The 20,746-nt window shown below is 48.5% G+C and overlaps 1 protein-coding gene across 3 annotated transcripts in view; it reads left to right on the top strand.

Moving 5' to 3' along the window:
• The window catches only part of SLC39A11 (solute carrier family 39 member 11), a 350,792-nt gene that overhangs the window by 189,218 nt on the left and 140,828 nt on the right, over window positions 1-20,746 (top strand). For all 3 annotated transcript variants that reach the window (XM_042917562.1, XM_042917560.1, XM_042917561.1), the window contains exon 6: window positions 16,068-16,238. In XM_042917562.1, the coding sequence (XP_042773496.1) occupies window positions 16,068-16,238 (171 nt within the window). The remainder of the gene's footprint in view (window positions 1-16,067; window positions 16,239-20,746) is intronic.

The following is a 20,746-nucleotide window of genomic DNA, read 5'->3' as shown; positions in this document are numbered from 1 at the left end:
GCTGAGTGGTTAATGAGGCCAGAACTCATGGCCAGGAGACCGTGCAGGGAACCGGGGATTTGCATGGGCAGCGAGCACTGGGTGGGAAGGCGGACCCGAGTCTGAGCCCGCAGGCCAAGTTCAAGTCCTCTTGGCCTGCGAATGTCTGTTCTGTTTGCAGCCCGGGGTGACATGTACAGAGCCAACCGTCACCCGAAGCGGGCTGGTTACTTTGCAATTACGGGGTTCTTACAGACACCAGGGTTCAGCAAGGCTAGGAAAATACAAGGTGCCCGAAGAGCAGAGACTGTCACGCGTGCTCGGACGTGGGTGATCTTGGAAGGGACCAGCCTGGCAGCACGGGCTGATGAAGTGGGGCATTCTCAGAGCCCGTTGCCGGGAAAGACACTGATGTCATGTGATCCAGCGGTTCTCCTATGCTGGCCGGCTCGTGGGCCGGCAGCAGCAGCAGCCCCACCTCAGAGCCCACAGAGATGCCCGTGGGCAGGCTCCTCCCTTGGGATACTCGGACCCACTAGGTCTGCTGCCGAGACTGGGAATCTGGATTTTAAAGCTTTTCAGATAATTCTGATCAAGGCCTCTTTTCAGAAGCACCAGTCCAGTCCTTTCAGGAGACTTCCACGGCAACAAAGCTCCTAGAGCAGGTGTATCCTCCCTAAAACCTCCTGCTGTCCCCACTTGGGAGTGAGCACAGAGGATCCGTGGCCGCAGTGCGTGGTGGTCAGATGCGTCCTCAGGCGTCTGCATGGTAGAAGGAGGTGTTCGTGCCCCTGGTGCTTTAGAGAATTGACGGGTCGGGGGTCTTTGGGTTTTGGTGGAGGTGGAGGCTCCCCTGGCAGGGAAAGCTTGTGGCGGTGCGATGCCAGGAGCGGGGGGCGGGGATCAGCCCCAAACTAGCAGTCAGGAGCCTGGGGCTTGACTCTCGGTCCTGCTGTGAACTGGCAGTGTTACCCTAGCGGGATCACCCTGTAGCTGAGGTTTTCTTATTTCAGTCAGACCTCTTCTGATTGCTGGCGACAGGAATCAACTCATCCAGCTGAAGCCGAATCAACTTTTATTTGCTCACTCGTGGGGAGAGGTACTGAAAGCTCGCGGAATCAAGGGGAGCTTCAGGAACAGGCCTCGGGCTCTGAACAGCGAGGGCAGTACCATCAAGACAGCCTCTGCACCCGGCGCATTTCCTTGTTCCTGCCCCGCGTGGCTGGGCTTCAGCCCACGGGGGCGGTGTCCACGGGGCAATATCCGTAGGCCACTGGCTCAGATCATACGTTCACCCCTGAACTGACCACTGTGCCCTGCAGACTAGACGAGGCTTAGGGCCGGGGACTGGGGTTGGAGAGGCCTCCTGCCGAACACCTCCGTCTTCCCTGTCCGAGCTCTGAATCAACTTTAAGAGGCGAAGGAGGCGGAGGGAAATAAAAATTCCACGCTCAATACCCAAAGATTGGCTTAGAGGCAATGGCTGTGATGTGCATCAGAATGGGATTCGTGATGGTGGACTGTGGAATTAGGCCAATTTACTCACCAACTCACAGACACGCTGGGGAATCCCGTGAACCTTGCAGCATGGAGGCCTAGACTGGAAGTCAGGCTGCCTGTGGGCACCCTGGCACTCAGGGCAAGGGGGGAAGCTAACCCCAAATTCATCTCTCAGGAAACTCACTCTGTCCCCATGGGAAGGTATTAAGGGTGGCACAAAAGACCAGGAGTGTTTAGGGCAAAGTCCCTCCTCATGGCAACAGAAGTAGGGGCAGCAGAATTTCATACCCCACCAAACCGGGGGTAGACCAACCAGTTAGTTCCATGAAGGAGGCAGAGCTGGGAATAATGGCTGGGCAGCTGGTTGAAAGGATGTTAGGGTAGGCCACTGAGCTAACCTTTTCCTTACCTGTAACATAGGATTTGCAAGAACTTACCTCCCAGGGTTGCTTCTAGAATTAAAGAAGATAAAAAGTTTTCCAGCCGACCATGCCTGTGGGGTCTTGCATGGTGCAGAATAGGCATTTCAATTGGTGATCATTGAACCTGAATCGGGGAGAGAGAGGAGGTCATGAGGCAGGGTCCTGAGGTTTTCTTGGGCCATCGCCTTTCACAGCGGGGTCGGTGTTTACATAAGCCTTTGAGGGTTAGAGTGTCCTTTTTTCAGGTTGTCATCTACTGTCCCTCCTCTTTTTGCTTTTTTTTGGTCCCCTGTTGAGGATGAGGTCGAAGTAATGTCTTCTGTTAGTAGGCAGCTCTAATAGTTAGCATGCTAAAAAAAAAAAGTCCACAGTGAGATTAGTCTGCCACCCACTGCATATTGTTTCTTGGAGATCCACATACACTGAACTCAGGTTCATCCATTGGTTTATCAAGCCCAGGCAGGTCCGGATGGGCCACGCAAAGCACGGAGTGTTGGGGGAAAGGACAGACAATGCTTGCAAATGTCAAGGCAAACCTTTGCATGGACACCACAAGGTGTCCATAGGACGCAGCATTCTGTCATGGTACTCACTCTCTGGACTGTTCTTTCGAGTTAGTCAAGCTGACCAGTGACCTCCATTATGATTCACACATGGCTGAATTATCCACACCAGCCGCTGGGTGGGCCCAGGCCATAAACTTCTTTGGGGAACATAAAGGCTTAGGAATAATTCTCATGAGGGCTACTGATGACTAAGAGAATTGAATCTTAAAGAAATCCTAAAAACCCTACTTTTTTTAAAAAAAATCTTAAGTTTATTTATTTATTTTGAGAGAGACAGAGATAGCATGAGTGTGGGAAGGGCAGCTAGAGAGAGAGAGGGAGAATCCCAAGCAGGCTCTGTGCTGCCAGCGGAGCCCGATGTGGGGCTCGAACCCATGAAGCTGTGAGATCATGACCTGAGCTGAAACCAAGAGTCGGACGCTTAACCAACAGAGCCACCCAGGTGCCCCATTAAAAACCCTGCTTTTAGTAGCCTGGATCAGGGGCCAGCAAAGTACAGTCTGCTGGCCAGATCTGGCCTGTTTTTGTAAAAAAGAGTTTTATTGGAATGCAGACAAACCAACTCATTTGCCTGTTGCCTTTGCGCTACAAAGGCAGAGTTGAGTAGTTTTCCAGGAAGCTGGAATGACCCACAAAGTCTAAAATATTTATTATCTGGACCTTTACCCAAACATTTGCTGACCCTTGTGATGGATGTCCATATGGAAGTCATTTGCATAAATAAATGTTGGTTGGTCAATCAGTAGGATGTTTCGGAACGAGGGTCTTAACCTTTAATAAAACCATAGACTCTCTGAAAACATGTGCAAAATGTTCTGTGTTGTAGATGTGTGCGCACACTTTTCTGGGGAAGAGCGTGCTTGGCTTCCATTATTCATTCCACAAATATTTAAGGACCTCCTCCGTGCTAAGCGCTGTGCCATTGTGAGCATAAGGACTCAGCCCTTTGCGCTGCTCGGGCATCAGAGGTGGTGGCCCTGTGCACAGACCAAAGATGCACTGGAAAGCGGTTAAATATTACGGAATTTAGGCTGTAGAAGACCCCCCTCCCCGCTACACACACACACCATACACATGTTCTTTCTACTACACCATTTAAATTGAGCCTGAAAAACGAAGGGCTCAGAAACCACCCTGAAGGTAACATTTATATCACAGAAATGCCAGAACAGTAATAAATATTGACCCTTCCAAGTTCAGCCAACATTTAGCCAGTTGTAAAGTGCCCGTTTATAATTCCTGTCCAGATGACTTTTAGTACTCTAAACACCAAAGCTCACTAGAGGCCTGGAAGGTAACTGGTTGACCCAGACTTTGAAATGGTTTGGACAATTAACACATCTTTTCTTCTGACAAGAAAAAAATCTTGAGTATATATTGTTAGTTCTCTGTTTGACTACTGGAAACTCTGCCTTGTTCCTTCTTGACCTCCAGTAGGTGATGGAGATTTGGCTGAGAACCACTGACTCGGGGGGATTATCATGTTATGATATGGAGTATGTTCACACCTTACCACTACGTGAAGTCATGTTTCAGAACTGTATGATTCACCTAAAAACGTGTGTGTGTGTGTGTGTGTGTGTGTGTGTGTGTATGTTCATCTATACAGATACAGCATAAATATGAAAAAGACTGTCAGGATTTGTTCAAGGTGGTCCCCTCTGGGTGGTGAATGATTTTTAGTTTCCCTCTGCCCTTATCAGTATTTTCTCTATTTCCTGTAATGTCTGGGAATGTTTGTATTGTCAGAAAATATCATAATACATTTAAAGGGAATATAATGCTTTTCGTCTTAGGGCAGAAAGAGATGCCGATTCCTCTGGGCAAACAAATTTGCTCCTCATTCAGTGGACGTTCTTACTTTCTGAACAGTGAATGTGCCGTCTCTGAAGCTCATCTTGGGGCATTTCTTAGTCTAGAACAGAGTTGGATGAACACTGACATTGGAAATAGCCTCTCTCTCCTACTTGTCTGGGATGAACGACCATGTAGGCCAGCGGTGGCAGAGCATAGAATTCGCGCTGGAAGGGGCCCCGAAGTCTACCTAGTTCAGCTTATTTGTAGTTGGAAGAAGCTGAGACCTTCAGAGGTTGGGACTTGCACAGGGTTGTGTATAGAAGACTAGGGATAGAGTTGACCTGAGATTTCTATGCCATGGTTTCATTCATTTATTTGTGGCTTTCTAAGGACAGCAGGAAACCAGGTGCAATTGTGTAAAAAAATTTTTTAATGTTTATTTTCGAGAGACAGGGAGAGACAGAGCATGACTGTGGGAGGGGCAGAGAGAGAGAGGGAGACACAGAGTCCGAAGCAGGCTCCAGGCTCTGAGCTGTCAGCAGAGCCCGACACGGGGCCCGAACCCACGAACCGTGAGACCATGACCTGAGCTGAAGTCGGACGCTTAACTGACCGAGCCACCCAGATGCCCCGACCTGGTGCAAATTTAATATAGACAATTATATCAAAGCCATGGGTGTCCAAGGACATGAATAAAGTTTCCCTATGGTAGTTAGTCTTCCCTAGTCCTTCCTTCCCCCTCTCCCTCCTTCTCCCCCTGTGATGACTTATCTTCCAAACTCCTTGACTGTGCTTGGTATTTCCTTTCCCCCCACCTTGGAGTCCCGGTGGAAGATGGAGCCTGTCTCCCAGGGTAGAAGTTGGACTTCCGGCCTCTATTGCAGCTAGAGCTGACCATGGCTTGGCCAGTGGGACGGACCTGGTAGCAAAGTTATCCCAGCAGAAGTGGCCAGGACTCGGGGCGCCTGGGTGGCGCAGTCGGTTAAGCGTCCGACTTCAGCCAGGTCACGATCTCGCGGTCTGTGAGTTCGAGCCCCGCGTCGGGCTCTGGGCTGATGGCTCAGAGCCTGGAGCCTGTTTCCGATTCTGTGTCTCCCTCTCTCTCTGCCCCTCCCCCGTTCATGCTCTGTCTCTCTCTGTCCCAAAAATAAATAAAAAACGTTGAAAAAAAAAAAATTTAAGAAGTGGCCAGGACTCAGTGCCAGTGACCTGAGCTGGGGCATTTGGCGTCCAGCCTTGAGGACGGAGGTGCTGCCACATGGGTGTGTGGTGGCATTTTGGTGGAGCAGGAGTCCTGGTCTCCCTTGGCTCTGTTGGGGTTCCAGGGTGGGTTCTGTGGCCTTCCTGGGTTAATTCCATGAGCCCCTCAGTTTTCTTCTGATGACTGACTTGGCTTCTATTGCCCTTCCCTGAGGCCCGTGCTCCGTAAATTCTCCCCGCTGAACCTGCCGTGGGCAAAAATTCTCCAGGTAAAGCTCCCTTACCTTCTTGTAACCAAGACAACCAACAAACCACACATCTTCAGGCCTGTGCTCATCTTTTCCTTCCTTCCTTGTTATCTCCAGCCACTAACTGTGTTCCCGTGTCAACTGTGCGTATCCTGAAAAGCAAGAAAATCCCCGGACCAAGAAACGTTTGTGGAATTTTAGATCCACGTGAACCTTTCCAGCACCGAGGTTTCCATTCAGTCACGTGCCCCTAGGCAAAAGGAAGGTTTTGTTTCCCAGCGCCCTTTGCAGAACGTAATGCTGTTGGTTAATACTGGCCATGTGTGCGCTCTCGTGATTGTGGCACCTAACGGTGTCATTGATAGTGTCGTGTTGGGATTCCTGGTGGCCAAGCCCTAGGACAAGAGAGGAAATGCGAGATAGAAATAGAGGGAGAGTTTAGGTCGACCTAGACCCTTCAGAGACTCTCTGTAGACACAGGGGAGATAAGAGAATGCCTTGTTTGGGGGGGAATTGATTTTTCTCTCAATTCTTCTGCTGTCGGCTGCCTTTCCTGGTGATGGTCCATATTCTCTAAAAGAAGAAAAAAAAGGATTTTCATCTGATGTAAGGAGACCATGGTTTCTGTCAGGATGGTACAATTACTTTTTACCTTCTGGTCTTAAATTCCTTTGCCTTCCCCCCCGCTCCGTCCCCTGCCGTGCGTTTGGCAGTCATGTGTGTCCTTAGGTGCCCACGTAGAACTAAGAATCAGGTGACTGAGCCACCTAGGTGCCCCTGGACTGACGTAAATTTAGAGACTAAGGAAGTACTTGGATTAAGTAGCACTGAAGTGGTCTAAAATATTAATTTTCAAAATCCAGAATGTATCAGAATTACCTTGGGGGTGAGGGTGGGAGACAGCATGTGGTGGATTCCCGGGCCCCAGAATCCACGATGTGCCCTCGCCCACAGGTTCTAACCCAGTAGCTCCAGGACGGGCTCCAGGAGTTGGTGTTTTACGAGCTCCCACCGTGACCCAGCAACGGATGGACTTTTACTCCACACTTGGGAGATACAGTGGTCTAGGCTATTGATCTTTATTCTCAGAATTAGAGAGGACAGCAGAACAGCATTATGTCATAGGGGAAAGTGAACCAATGACAATTAAGTTAATATTTGCTGTTGGACAAGAGCCCCGAAGTGGGTGCTGTTCTCCTGGGTGCCTCCTCCCTGACCTGGTAATTGACAACCATGTAGGTTAAGCACATGCCTTCCCCCCTCTCCCCCCGCCCCGCCATCTTTCTGGGGTCGACCGAGAGTCCTTTGCAAAGCGCTTATAAGCACTGGTATTTTTCAGGATGCCCTTTGTCTCTCTCCGATGAGTGTGCTGGGAGTTTTTTGAAACAAATGTCTTTTGCGGCTGGACTCCCCCAAAGCTAGAATGATCTCTTTCCCACGGGAGCATCTGTGCTGAACACACACATGCAGGGTAGACAGCTCTGGAGCCCACCTGGGATTTATTTTTAGACCACATTCAATTCATCAGGAATGAGTTCATGTTGATTAATTGGTTTTTTGTACCTTTGCAGCAGAAGAACTGACCTGGTAGGTAATGTTATTGGATATTTTGGCTCCCTTGGCTGAGAATATAAATTATTACCTTAGATAGTTGGAAAAAGGCATGTTTTAGTGGGTGGTTTGCTTAATGGATGAGAAACCTCTCGCTAAGAGTGAGCCCATCTCTTCGGAGGTACATTTAATTTTTTACCAGTTATGCAGATCCATTTGTGTCTGTGTTGTCGCTAAGCAGTTGCTTATTTGTAAGCATCAATAGGCGAGGCATGGGTTACTTACAGGTCCTGGGAAATATGGGCTGAAAAGACAAGGGAATCGCCAGCCACCCTACCCAGGCAGCATTTGACCCTCTGATAATCGTGTGGCTCATGATGTTTAGAATGATAAGTGAAGACATCTATTCTAGTTACAGAGATTATAAATCAGGTTTTTTGGGAAATGTTTATTTTTGAGAGAGAGAGAGAAAGAGAGCATGCACACGCCAGTCGGGGAGGGGCAGAGGGAGCGGGAGAGAGGATCCAAAGCAGGCTCTGTGCTGACAGCAGAGAGCCCGACGTGGATCTCAAACTCACGAGCCGTAAGATCATGACCTGAGCTGACGTCGGATACTTAACCGACTGAGCTACCCAGGTAACCCCTGTAAATAAGTTTTGCATCATATTTCTTAAACTCCAGATGTTTCTCTGCTCAAGGGTTAGTAATTAAGCATAGTAAATACTTCAGTTATCTTTCCATGAAGTTTCCTTCATCTCCAGTGGAATCTTTTCCTGCCCTGGATTACATGTGACCCATTCAGCGTCTCCTTAGACACTTTTGCACTGAGAAGAGTGTGTGGCTGCTTTCAGAGTAGAATGTGGTTTGCGCATTCTCTCCCCACCTGAGAACTGAGACGCTAAATGGGGCAACAAGTAGGACGGTCAGATAAAATACAGGGTATCCGGGTAAGTTTCAGGGTCAAATAAGAATGAATGCTTTTTACGATAAGTATATCCCAGGCAATATCTGGGATATACTTATCCTAAAAAGTTTCATTTTATCTGAAATTCGGTTACAACTGAGCACCCCGTCTTTTTTATTTGCTAAATCTGGAAGCCCCAGCAGGGCTCCTGTTCCACACTAGATTCCTCTCGCCGTATGTAATGTTTGTGGAACTGCTGTTACTTACAAGAGTCCCAGGGTCATTGGGTAGCAAGAAGACTAGGGAAGGAAGAGAAGCTGGTCATGTATCCTGCTTTTGAAAAAAAGTAGAGTTTCAATATTGAGAGAGAAACACAGCTTTGGGGACCATACCAGCCAGCAGCATAAATGAAGCGGATGACCCCTCTCCCCCTACTTTTTTTAAAAGGCAGTACACTGTCTTGAGGAATGTCAAAGGGGATTTTTTTAAATGTTTATTTAATTTTGAGAGAGAGAGGCAGAGAGACAGAGGACCCGAAGCAGGCTGAGAGCGGAGAGCCCGATGCGGGGCTCAAACCCACGAACCGCGAGATCATGACCTGAGCAGAAGTTGGATGCTCAACCGACTCAGCCACCCAGGCGCCCTGAGGAACTTTTTAAAGGGAGGCTGGAATCCCAGGTTGGCCAGGTGGATACACCTGTCTGATGTGTGAGAACACCCGCCGCTCCCAGCCGGGTCTCAGGTACCATCGACAAGCACAGAGCCTCACAGGAAAATTACCCGTGTCCGTAAGGAGTCAGTTAATCATATATCATTAAAGAGGCCTTGTTCGGACAGAGGACCCTTCACAAAAGGGGAAATAAATACACCTGAAACTCTGAAAAATGTTCAACTTCACCTGTAGTCAAAGAAATACAAATGAAGGGAAATGTCATTTCCTTCATAAGCGGATACATTTATTTTTAAATGAAAAATACCCATGCTGACTAAGAAATGCCATGGTGAGAACTCGTGAACTTTCCTCATGGAAATGGAAATGGCATGGCCTTTCTGGAAATTAATTAGCCAAACGCACCACCGCCCTTTCATCAACACTTCAGCTCTGGGAATTTTGTTCAAATTTCTGCTTGTTAATACAGGTGAAAGGTTTTGCAGTGATATTTATAGAAAAAAAAAATTAGAAATGGCCTAAATGCCCAACACTATGAGAATGTAAATAATAATTTCTATTGCTGGAAATGCTTCTAAGAGTTTTCAGTCATATGGGGGAAATGCTTATGTTTAGCGAGAATAAAAAGCAGTCTTCAGTTGTATAATATGCTATCCCGGTTACGTAAAACCAGGCAAAACACGGAAGGAAGTATACCAAACTCCAAATATATATGTTTTTAGGTGATGTGTTTATGTGTGATTTAAATTTTCTTCTGTCTATTTTTAGAGTTTCCAAGGTTGCTTTGATATGTACTTATATCTTTATAGTCGGAATGCAGTTACTATACCAGCAGGAGTATTTACCAGCAGGGGTATTTTATTTGGGGCACCTGCCCAATGGTGGAGAGGTGGGTCGAATGGCTGGCCAGCCCCCCCCCTTGACTACTGGAGCCCATAAAACTTATGGAATGGGCAACATTTAAATGAATGCCATGCTGTTGGCTTTATGCCAGGACTTCACATTTGCAGCATATATGTTGGCATTTCCAAGGGGTTGTGGAGGATCTAAGGACACTCATGGGTGAGTAGCCTCGTAGGGCTCAGGGAAGCTGAGGAACTTCTCTCGGGTGAGGGTGCCACGAGCATCATCTTGGCTGCCCGGTTTTGCATCGAGAGATGGATTGCACTCAATTGCCAGCCTCAGCGACTCACACCTTCCCATTTCCTAACACAAGTGCCCAGTGGGTTCTAAAGACAGCATTTAAGGCAAAAATGTTGAAGAGTCAAAATCACCCCCCTGAACATCCTTTTTCTCCCTTAAACCGCCAAGACTTGCCCCTCACCCAGAACCTCCAAAGCCAAGAATTCATTTTTCTTACCATTTCAACAAACACCTCTCTCTTTCTGGGCGATTGAAGCCAAAATTTCTTTGAAAGGATAGTGATGGAAAGGAGAAAGGGAGGAGTGGATAAATGGAGTTTTCTCATGTTTGTTTTCAACGGCACATACCTGAATTTGCAAAATGTGCCTGTGATACAGCTCCACTGTGGTTCAATGTTAGGAAAGCAGTTGTTGGCTAACTAGGAGTTGCAAGTAAGCCCGGGGAAGATTTAAGAATCATTGCACAAAGTTTCTCTCTCTGCATTAGGAGCTTTTCCTCACGTGCGGGGGTGTGTTTCCTGGGGTAGGTCAGCCCTCTGCTCCCATGGTATATGTGAACCATGAAGCCATAAAACAAAGAATTAGTGCCTGAGGTCAAGAAGGTACTTTTCCTGGGTGGGTGCCCCTCCTAGGTGGGAGGGAGCCGAAAGAGTATGCCCCCATGTGGCAAGACGAGGCACCGCAGCTTTTAGCGTCTAGAAAACTGAATTAAACTTGAATAAAAAGAAATGGTTTTGCAAATGATGGGCTCAGACCTAAGCAAAATTCCCTTAAGGCATTAAAAACTAGAGTCACAGAGGCTAAGAAATGTAGAAAATGTTTCTGGAGTTTTAAGTGAAACAAGTGGAATATGAAACTGTACATTAAGATGTATAATCAAGGGGCACCTGGGTGGCTCAGTCGGTTAAGTGTCCGACTTCGGCTCAGGTCATGATCTTACGGTCTGTGAGTTCAAGCCCTGCATCAGGCTCTGTGCTGACAGCTCGGAGCCTGGAGCTTGCATCAGATTCTGTCTCCCTCCCTCTCTGCCCCTCCCCCACTTGTGCCTTGTCTCTCTCTCAAAAAAAAAAACAAAACAAAACATTTTAGTACAAAGGCACTGAGGCACAGGTATAGCATTTCTCTGAAGCCTTATGGCTCATGATTGACAGAGCCAATGTCCCATGGTTGACAAAGCCATGATCCCCTGGTAGGCAGTGTGATCCCACATCTATTCTCTTTACCATTTGCACTGACCACAAATATGCACACACACACACACACACACACACACACACACAAAAACATGAACTGGACAAGGGGTAGGAACAAATGACGGTCATCAGGATAGGGACACCAGAGACTTTTTCTTTAATGTAGTTATGCTTACAGCTTTACAAAAAGGAAGCAGTCTGCGTGTGGAGAGGTTTAGAGACAGTTATAGGCTTTAGTTTTGGGTATATTTGAACTGGAGGGTCATCTGCCAAGACTGTGAGAATGACCTGGCTCTTTCTTAAATTTCCATGTGACTGTCAGGAAGGGCCTCCATGGGCCTTGATCTTTTCACGTGCCAGGGTGGATACTCACCCATGTTGAGTCATTATTTCATGCTCAAATTTGGCATTAATTACATAAAGGAAGTCATGCTAATCCCATAAATGATTAAAGAAACAGAACCAAATTCTTAGCAAGCATTGTCACACTCATGTTGATAATTGAATTTCTTCCCCCAACTCATTCTGATTTCCTGGGAAACCAACAGGAAGGAAACATAATAAGTAAATAGATTATCCTCTCTCCCTGCTTCGGACTGGCCTTTTGATTTTGTTTGTGCATATGTAGTACGTAGTGAATATATATATCACTGACTACTCTTCATTATATGTTTTGTAAATGGGGTTTAGAAGGAAGGTATTTTTCCAGTGGGTTGAAGTTTTCTGCACTTAGCAGATGAGGATTTGCCTATTTGTGTTAACTCAACCAGATCATTTCCAATGATATGTTGGGGATATTTTTAAAGCTCTTGTGGCTGGTGATTTATTAATTAGTGTTGCCGCATTCGCTGGGCGCTGAGGTTTCATCCCTGGGCCCTGTTAGATTTGGCCGGTTACATCATCAGAGGGACACCAGACATCCCGTGGGCCCCATCCCGGGCCCCTGGGTTATGAAAACAAAGGTTAACGTGGTTTTCATTTTGCACGATGTTCTCGGTCTGAGGTCCCTGAATCCATGAGGATTCAAAAATTATTTCAAGTTGTCTTTGTTTTTTATTAATTAATTTTTAATTTTTATTTATTTATTTGCTGAAGAGAGGATTATAGCTTTCACTGTACTTTAAAAAGCAGTCGCTGGGGCGCCCGGGTGGCTCAGTCAATTAGGCGGCCAACTTTAGCTCAGGTCATGATCTCACGGTTCCTGGGTTCAAGCCCTGTGTTGGGCTTTGCGCTGACAGCTCAGAATGTAGAGCCAGCTCTGGATTCTGTGTCTTCCTCTCTCTCCCCCTCTCTCTCCTCCCCGGCTTGTGTGCTCTCTCTCTCTCTCTCTCTCAAAAATAAATAAATAAACATTAAAACAAATTTTTTTTTTTCAAAAGCAGTTGCTGATTCAAAATGGTTTAGAGCCACTGATACAGAGACTTCACCTTTCGCTTCACTGTCAAACCCCGAGGGGGACAGGGCCTACCCAGGCATCAGGGTTTGCCATGACCCCTGGCTCGTGCCTGCCGGACCAGAGACGGCTTTGCTCTATGATATGATGCTTTGGGATGAGAATCACATGTGTGATTGTGTGAATGTGTTACAGAAGGTCGCCCCACCCTTCAGTGGGAGAGATGGGCCTTGGCCAGGTCTGTCTGTTCCCCTGTGGTCCTTCTCAAATCCAGCAATGCCATGCCTCTCCAGGAAAGGAGGACAACAGGCTCAACCCCAGCAGTGGGTCCCTTCTTTGTGTGGATTCTTAGATGCTAACGTCTCAATTAAAAAAAAAAATGCTTTTTTGATAATGGGCAGCTTTGAAGTCTTTTCTTTTACCTTCTGAAAGAATCGTAACCCTGTGTTCCGCGCTAGGTGTTGATAACTATTTTCTACTTGTAGCTGCTTTATCCTTGGACATAGCAGGTCTAAGGGTTTCAGAAGCGTTGTTTTCAGGTTTGTCTATGAGTGGGACTGACTATAGATACGAGACGTCCACCTAGCCTTCTCCACCTCTGGGGTCACTGGTTGCAAGCTCACCAAACCACCTCTGCACGCTGAATGTATCCAACATAAACATCTGGGATTTCAAGTCCCTGAATGCCACGACAGTGAGAGCAGTGAGCAAAGGAGCAGATCAACAGCCCCCCCTCCCCACCCCTCACACCCCAGCCCAGTCAACAACAGGGTCCTGGTTAAGAGGTGGCCTCTGGAGGCAAAGACCTGGCTTGACTTTGGAATCCATCTGGGACAAGTTGGTGACCTGGGACTGGTTAACTCTACCTCTCTGCTCTTCAAGGTTTTTTTTGTTTTTAATTTTTTTTGTAATGTTTATTTTTAAGAGAGAGAGAGCAGGGGAGGGGCAGAGAGAGAGGGAGACACAGCATCCGAAGCAGGCGCCAGGCTCTGAGCTGTCCGCACAGAGCCCGACGTGGGGCTCGAACTCACGAACCGCGAGATCATGACCTGAGCCGAAGTCAGACACTTAACCGACTGAGCCACCCAGGTGTGCCCCTCAAGCTTTGCATTTGTTAGAGGGAACCTTCTCTGCTTTGTGGGGCTTTTGTGAAGACTGAGGATAAAGTTCCCTATTAGCCAATGTCACTAATGCCATTTTGCGTTTCTGAATCGACATTGCCCGTCCTTCCTCTTTGCCAAATCCTACTTCGAAAGTGCCCAGACCTTTCCCCCCTCAACAGGTTCTTGTCGCTCTGGCACACCTCTTCACCCCACCCCAGGCTTGGCCACTGCCCCCATGAAGTGCTCGTCCTTTGCTCATGGTGCTGGTGTTCTTGGTATGCGGTGGTCTCAATGGCCCTGCCAGGAGAGGCAAGGAGATTCATTGCTCAGGAGGCGTTCGTACTCTCTGTAGTGATTAATTTGGACTAATTTTCCTCATTGCAGACCCATTAGAGGCTGTTAGCAAACAGTGGCTTATTTAACATGCACGTGAGCTGTTCACACCATCTCAGGTCCCGTTCGGGCACAGCAGCTTTCGCACACGGGGACCCCGAGGTGGGGCACGGGGACCCCAAGGTGGGGGCACGTGGCTTTACCTCTTTCTGCTTCTCCGTCGCTCATATTAGACACTAGCACACGGCTGGGATTTGCTAACGGTGCCCCCATCTCTGTTGCTCTCTGTGCGAATTTGCAGCGGATTCAGAGTCTGATGCCTCCGTGGCCCTGACAGAAATAAGCACCAGCTTCAGAGTTTATTAGAGAGTGTACATTTCTGCCCTCCGATGCAAAGGAATTATTCATATCTTCTCTGTCTCTTCTCTCTTAAATTGTAAAATCCCAAGGGGAAGAGTTCCCCACCCCCCACCGCCATCAACTCCCACTGGAGAGCGAGGTCAGGTCTGTGCGCTCAAAGGAAACCCAGGGAATCCGTGGTGTTTCCTGACTGGTCCGGGAGGAAGGCGGGTGCCCTCTGCCACCATACGGAGACCGCGCCGTGAATGTGTGTTTAGCTTTGCCCCGTGCAAATAGTGTCTGGGTAGAGTGGCTTTCCAGCAGAGATTGTTGGAGTCCCCAGACCCCCGACACAGTGGAGAGTCAGTCAAGCTTCTGCTGTTTCCTGCAGCCAGGGGAGCCACATCGCTTATTGTCCAGACCAGGACACTTTGAGAGTGAAAGGGGACACCAACAATCCCCCCACCCCCGGGGTGGCGAGCCCAAACTGGGATGTATGGTTGCCCTATTGTGTCCCGTCCAAGACCACTGAGTTGTGACTTACAGGTTCTTAGGTTCACTCGTGATAGCGAGACCCTCCTTTCCATTTGTGCCGCCACGTGCCTGAGATTCGCTCCAGACTCTGCTCCCCCAGGAAGCCGCTCCCACAAATGCGTCCCGTGCTGTGCACCGCAGTCTAGACACTGCCTCAGACCCAGGCGATTTGCCTCCATTGAGAGTGAGCAAATGACCCTGGAGACCATGGGTAGTTGGCACAGCCTGGGCCTAGGAAATGACGTCCTTCAAATATGTCCCCCAAGAGGAACGTTTGAAAGGGAGGTTGGCTCATGAAGTCCAGTGGCTGGGACCGTAGTCAGCCCATGGGGCTCAGAATGTCCCGTGACATGCAGGCTGCCATTTGTCTGTCTGTCTGTCTGTCTGTCCGGCTGGCTGGCTGGGTGCATGATTTCCCATGTCTGTGTGTCTGTGTGCAGCCCCTTCCTTCTGTCATCTGCCAAGCTGCTTCCTTGCTCTCTTCCCTCGTGGGTCGTCAGGCTGCCCTCGCACGACCTTTCGGATTGAGAATCCACACACGTCACCAGTCCCTTGGCCCTGGGGAGGGGATCTCTTTGGCTGGGCCTGGCACGCAGATGGGTTCCCATGAGGCGGTGTGAAGAGGAGAGGAGGGTCACATACCCTGCAATGCTGTAGGGAAAGAGGAAACACAGGACAGCCAGCGCTGTCCACACCTACGCACTTAGCCCTTACATGGAGCCTCTCATTTAAGCCTCACGAACCTCTGTGGGTTGGGTCCTCTTAGTGTCCCATTTTGTGACTCGGGAAACCAGGGCACAGAGACGGTAACCAGCTTGTGTAATGCCACACAGCCGCTATGTGCACAAGTCAGGGGTGAGTCGGGGAGCCTGGCTCCAGGCTCTGAGCTCCTGGCCACTCCTCAGTATTGTTTCTTTTAAATAGGTGTTGTTAGGGTGGCCCCAGTTCCATCTTTTTTTATCCCTTCCAGTACCTGTGCTTTGGGTGCTGTCCATTCAGCGAATGTTTGCTAAAATGAATCAAGTGAAGGAAGGAAGGAGGAACAGGAAAAGAAACAGAATCCGCGGTCCCCTGGGAAGTCAGGAAGTGGACCATTTCCCGGGGTTGAAAGCGGCTTCCCGCTGCTGCTTGCCAAGGACCAGCGTGCACATTTTCAAAGTGCTCTCTCTCCCTGTCCCTCTCTGTTTGCTCAGACAAGAGTGAGAACGGGGAGGCCTATCAGCGGAAGAAGGCGGTGGCCGCGGGTCTTCCCGAGGGCCCCGCTGTCCCGCCGCCTCCTCGAGGGAACCTGGCGCAGCCCCTTGGCGGCAGCTGGAGGAGGATCGCGCTGCTCATCTTGGCCATCACCATACACAACATTCCAGGTGAGGTCTTGCCCCCGAGCGGTCCAGCCACCTGCCCGAAGGTAAAGTCACGCCGTCAGCTCAGCTGCTCGGCTGGAACAGTTGTGACGTGGGTCCTTTTTTGACGGGGGTGGGGGACAGAATGCAAATCTTCCTTGGCTTTATTTGTAACTTGCGTTATTGCTGTGGGGAGCACCTTTTATAAGCCCGGGATGTCTCCGGTTCCGCTTGATGCTGTTTTATTATTTTTTTTTAAGTTTATTTATTTTGGGAGACAGTGAGAGAGAGAGTGAGGGAGGGGCAGAAAGAGAAGGAGAGGGAGAATCCCAAGCAAGCTCTGTGCTGTCAGCGCACAGCCTGGTGCAGGGGCTTGAACTCTCGGACCGTGAGATCACGATTTGCTTGAGCTGAAGTCAAGATGGGACGCGTAACCGACTGAACTGGCCAGGCTCCCCTGCTTAACGCCCTTTTAAAATACTGACTTCTGTATAGCTTAGCATTGATAGTTGCCTTACGTGCCTTCTTGCTGTGGGACACCTGTCTGAAATGTCCTTGCGAGGCCTATCCTTTTTAGCATTCGGCAGTAATTCGTGCTGTGTCTTTGGATTTATTTTAATTGAAAAAAATGTGCTGGCATTCTATTTCAAAAATAATACCACGTTTCATTTGGAGTAACTAGAGAATGTAGATAACCATGAAAAAGAATAAAGAGATTATAAAAAAAAAATAAATTGAAGGAAGCTGAGGCTGTCCTTGGGTCGGTCACATCTTGGAATTCACCAGTTAGTATATCTGGACAAATGACTCGAGCTCTCTGAGCCTTGGTTTTCTCATCTGTGAAATGGGCATTTGCTACCACTGAGATCACTGGGGTATTATTTACAAAATGAATTGATTTTTTTTGATACTTAAATAAGATGCTATAATTGCACACACACGCGTACGTTCACAGATTTTGGTACCGTACTTGGGCCACATGAGCAATTGGAAAATGGTCGCAGTTGTTAGCATTAATAATACTCCTGTCCTCCTTCCCAGCTGTGGCTTCCTCAGTCTTGAGTTCTTCAGCATCCAGATCCATCTTCCTTGGGCCAGAACTCGAGTTTGAGGAATAACCTTGCTGAGGGAGTGTCCCCGGGTGATATATTATCTGAGCCCTTGCCCAGTTCATAATGCCAACCCGTTACCCTGTTACACAGCCGTGACTCGACAGGACCAGGCTTGCTAGAGGCACATTCTTCTCCTCGAAGCTGGTGTAGACGTTGTTCTATTGCCCTCTGGCTTCAGTGTTGTGGGAGAAAAGGCCACAGCCAATGTGTTCCTCTCTGGGTAACTTGATATAACTTCTGCTTGCCCAGAAGTCATTTTTAACTTTTACAACATTTATAACTTCTGCTTTGTCATTTTTAAAGAATGAAAATTTCAATGTTCTATATTCCCGTATATACTAAACCTGTCTAGAACACTATGTGTCCAATTACTTTTTTTTTATTTGAGAGAGAGAGAGAGAGAGGACACGCGTGCTCACGTGCGCACACGAGTGGGGGAGGGGCAGACAGAGAGGGAGACAGAATTCCAAGCGGGTTCCTTGCTGTTAGCGCAGAGCCCCATGAGGGACTTGAACTCACAAACCGTGAGATCGTGGCCTGAGCTGAAATCAAGAGTCGGATACTTAACTGACTGAGCCACCCAGGCGCCCCAATCACTTATTTTTTTAAAATTTTTTTTAACGTTTTTTATTTATTTTTGAGACAGAGAGAGACAGAGCATGAACGGGGGAGGGGCAGAGAGAGAGGGAGACACAGAATCAGAAGCAGGCTCCAGGCTCTGAGCCATCAGCCCAGAGCCCGACGCGGGGCTCAAACTCACAGACCGCGAGATCGTGACCTGAGCTGAAGTCGGACGCTTAACCGACTGAGCCACCCAGGCGCCCCCCCCAATCACTTTTTAAACTTAGGTCTTCCCCTAGATGAGAAGCACTTTCCTTATCATTTCTGTCCTGGTCTTAGGAATTTCTATCATAGGATCATATAGGCTGGTTGCCTTCCAGTTTTTCTTCACAATCTCATTTCCCTCTTAGCTCTTTCCCTTTTGGCCATAGGCACACTCTCTGCTTTTTCTAGAGCTTACTATTCAGTATTCCTTTGGAGGAAGTCTTATGTGGGACCCCAAAGCACCAAGCTGACTGAGTAGATTTGCCCTGGTGGATGGGTCTGGCCACATTCACCCCCAAAGTTTTAGCGAGCTCATTGGAAGACCAAAGACTTGGCAGAGGGCGGCTTGAAAAACCTCCACAGTCACCCTCAACCTGTTAAATTCTAATCAGTAGAAAAGAGAAGGTACTTACCCTGCCTCTTCAGTCGTAATAGTTAATTGCTATCTTGCTGCCACTCAAGGCTCCTTCTCGAACCAGTTGAAAACGAATAAAGATCAGCCCAGTGGGTTTACAGCCAAATAAGGTAACTATACTGGCTTGAGGTATCCCGTGGTGATTTTCTGTCTCCCAGAAGAACACAAAAGCGATCTAAAAATCCAGATTTCATAGGACTGGGCTTTGAGAAGCCGGGCATAAGCTTTCCTCTGGCGGAGCCCTTCCCGTCTCCCACCTGCCACTACCCTCTGTGTTCCCGTGTGCTCAACTGGGACTGTTTCTGGGCTCATTTTAACAGAAGATCAGGGAGAGTCAGAGTTCACATATTTACGTGTTCATTGACTTCCGTAAGAGCTTGGATTAAGGCCAGAAGCAAAAATGTGTTAGCAGGAGGAGGTGTGGGTGGACACTGACATTTGATGATTCGTAATCAGCACAGATTCAAAAGTTACTTCTTTCCTGACAACAGACCTTCTTCTGGATCTTTGGGGTTCCCAAGTTCAAGTTCAACCTGTGTCCCTTTTATGGTGAATTGGAAGTACCTTTTGCCTGTATGGAGGATTGAGTGGCTCATAGGAACCTCAACTAGTTGGTTCATCAGAAGCATCACGTTAACAGTTCATGACCTGGGGAGCGGCTGGCTTGCTTAGATCAAGAGGTTCAAGGGGAAATTTCTCCTCTTTTCCTGCCTTTTATTAATTGCATTTTATGTATGTATGTATGTATGTATTTAAGCTTATTTATTTATTTTTGAGAGAGAGAGAGAGAGAGAGAGAGAGAGAGAGAGAGAGAGAGAGCATGCACAAGCTGGGGAAGGGCAGAGAGAGAGACAGACAGACACACAGACAGAATCGGAAGCAGGCTCCAGGCTCTGAGTGGTCAGCACAGAGCCCTACACGGGGCTCAAACCCACAAACCGTGAGATCATGATGTGAACCAAAGCCAGATGCTTAGCTGACTGAGCCACCCAGGCACCCCAGAAAGGAGTTGCAATTTTAAATAGAGCGGTCAGAGTGAGTCTCACTGAGACCTTGCATTTGAGTCTGACACGCAGCTCTCTGGGGCAGAGTGAATGTTCCAGGCAGAGGGAGCAGCCAGCGCAAGAATCCTGAGGCAGGAGCACGTGAGGACCTATGAGGAGTAGTCAGGAGTCCACTGTGGCCGGAACAGGGTGAGTGGGAGGCACAAAGGAAGGACAGAGAGGTCGGCCCTGCCCCAGTTGGAACTTGTAAGGATTTTCATTTTCACTCTGTGGGACTTTTGAACAGAGAAGCACGTGATCTGAGTTGTGTTGTAAAAGATTCTCTGTCGGTGCTGAGTTCAGACTGGACTCAGGAGGGGGAGGGCGGCTGTGGAGAGACCGGGCAGAGAGGCCACTCACTGCAGGAACGCAGGTAACAGACGAAGGTGGCTCAGACCAGGGTGGTGGTGCCAGAGATGCTGAGCAGGGGTCCCATTCTGGCTTCTGTTGACGGTGGAGAGGGGGGATTTGCTGGTGCAGTAGACGTGGGGTGAGAGACAAAGGCAGGAGCCAGGAAGGACCCCGAGGTTTCAGGGCTGACCGGCTAAGCGTGGAATCGCCTTCGACTGGGGTGGGGATGGCCCAGCGGGGGCAGGCTTCAGAAGGGCATATTAAGAACTCGGTTTTGGACCGCGAGGTTTGGTTGTCGGCAGACATTCGAGTGGAGATACCCATCAGGCAGTCGGATGTTCGAATCTGGAGATGGGAGCAGAGTCTGGGCCACAGAGATCAATCTGGGCCGCCTGTGAATCATTGGCACGTAGATGTGGTTGAACCCCCCGGCACCAGATGACATCACCAGGGTCTAAATACAAACAGACGAGTCTCCCAAGGCCCCACTGGGACGCATCCCTGGAGCCTCAGTCTGCTAACTCCGGTCGGAAGAGAAGTTCACTCGCCTGCAGTTACCCGCGGCAGCTTCCTGCCCTTTGATGGGAACCATTTCAAGAGCTTGTCTGTCGCCAGCTTACCTTTGAAAAGGTCTCTTTTTTACCATTATCCTTTATAGTTTATTAAAAATTTAACTAGAGCTTTCACGTTCCCCGCAACTCTGGGTTTTAAGATAGACTTTTCACAGTGACTAAAAGGATACTTGATTTTTTTGAAGTTTTTTTGTCTTTGCTGGTTCAGTTTTGT

Source organism: Panthera leo, chromosome E1, assembly GCF_018350215.1.
Source record: "Panthera leo isolate Ple1 chromosome E1, P.leo_Ple1_pat1.1, whole genome shotgun sequence".
Taxonomy (NCBI): domain Eukaryota; kingdom Metazoa; phylum Chordata; class Mammalia; order Carnivora; family Felidae; genus Panthera; species Panthera leo.
The sequence above is the reverse complement of the archived record's forward strand: the minus strand, read 5'-3'. Positions and strand labels throughout refer to the sequence as shown.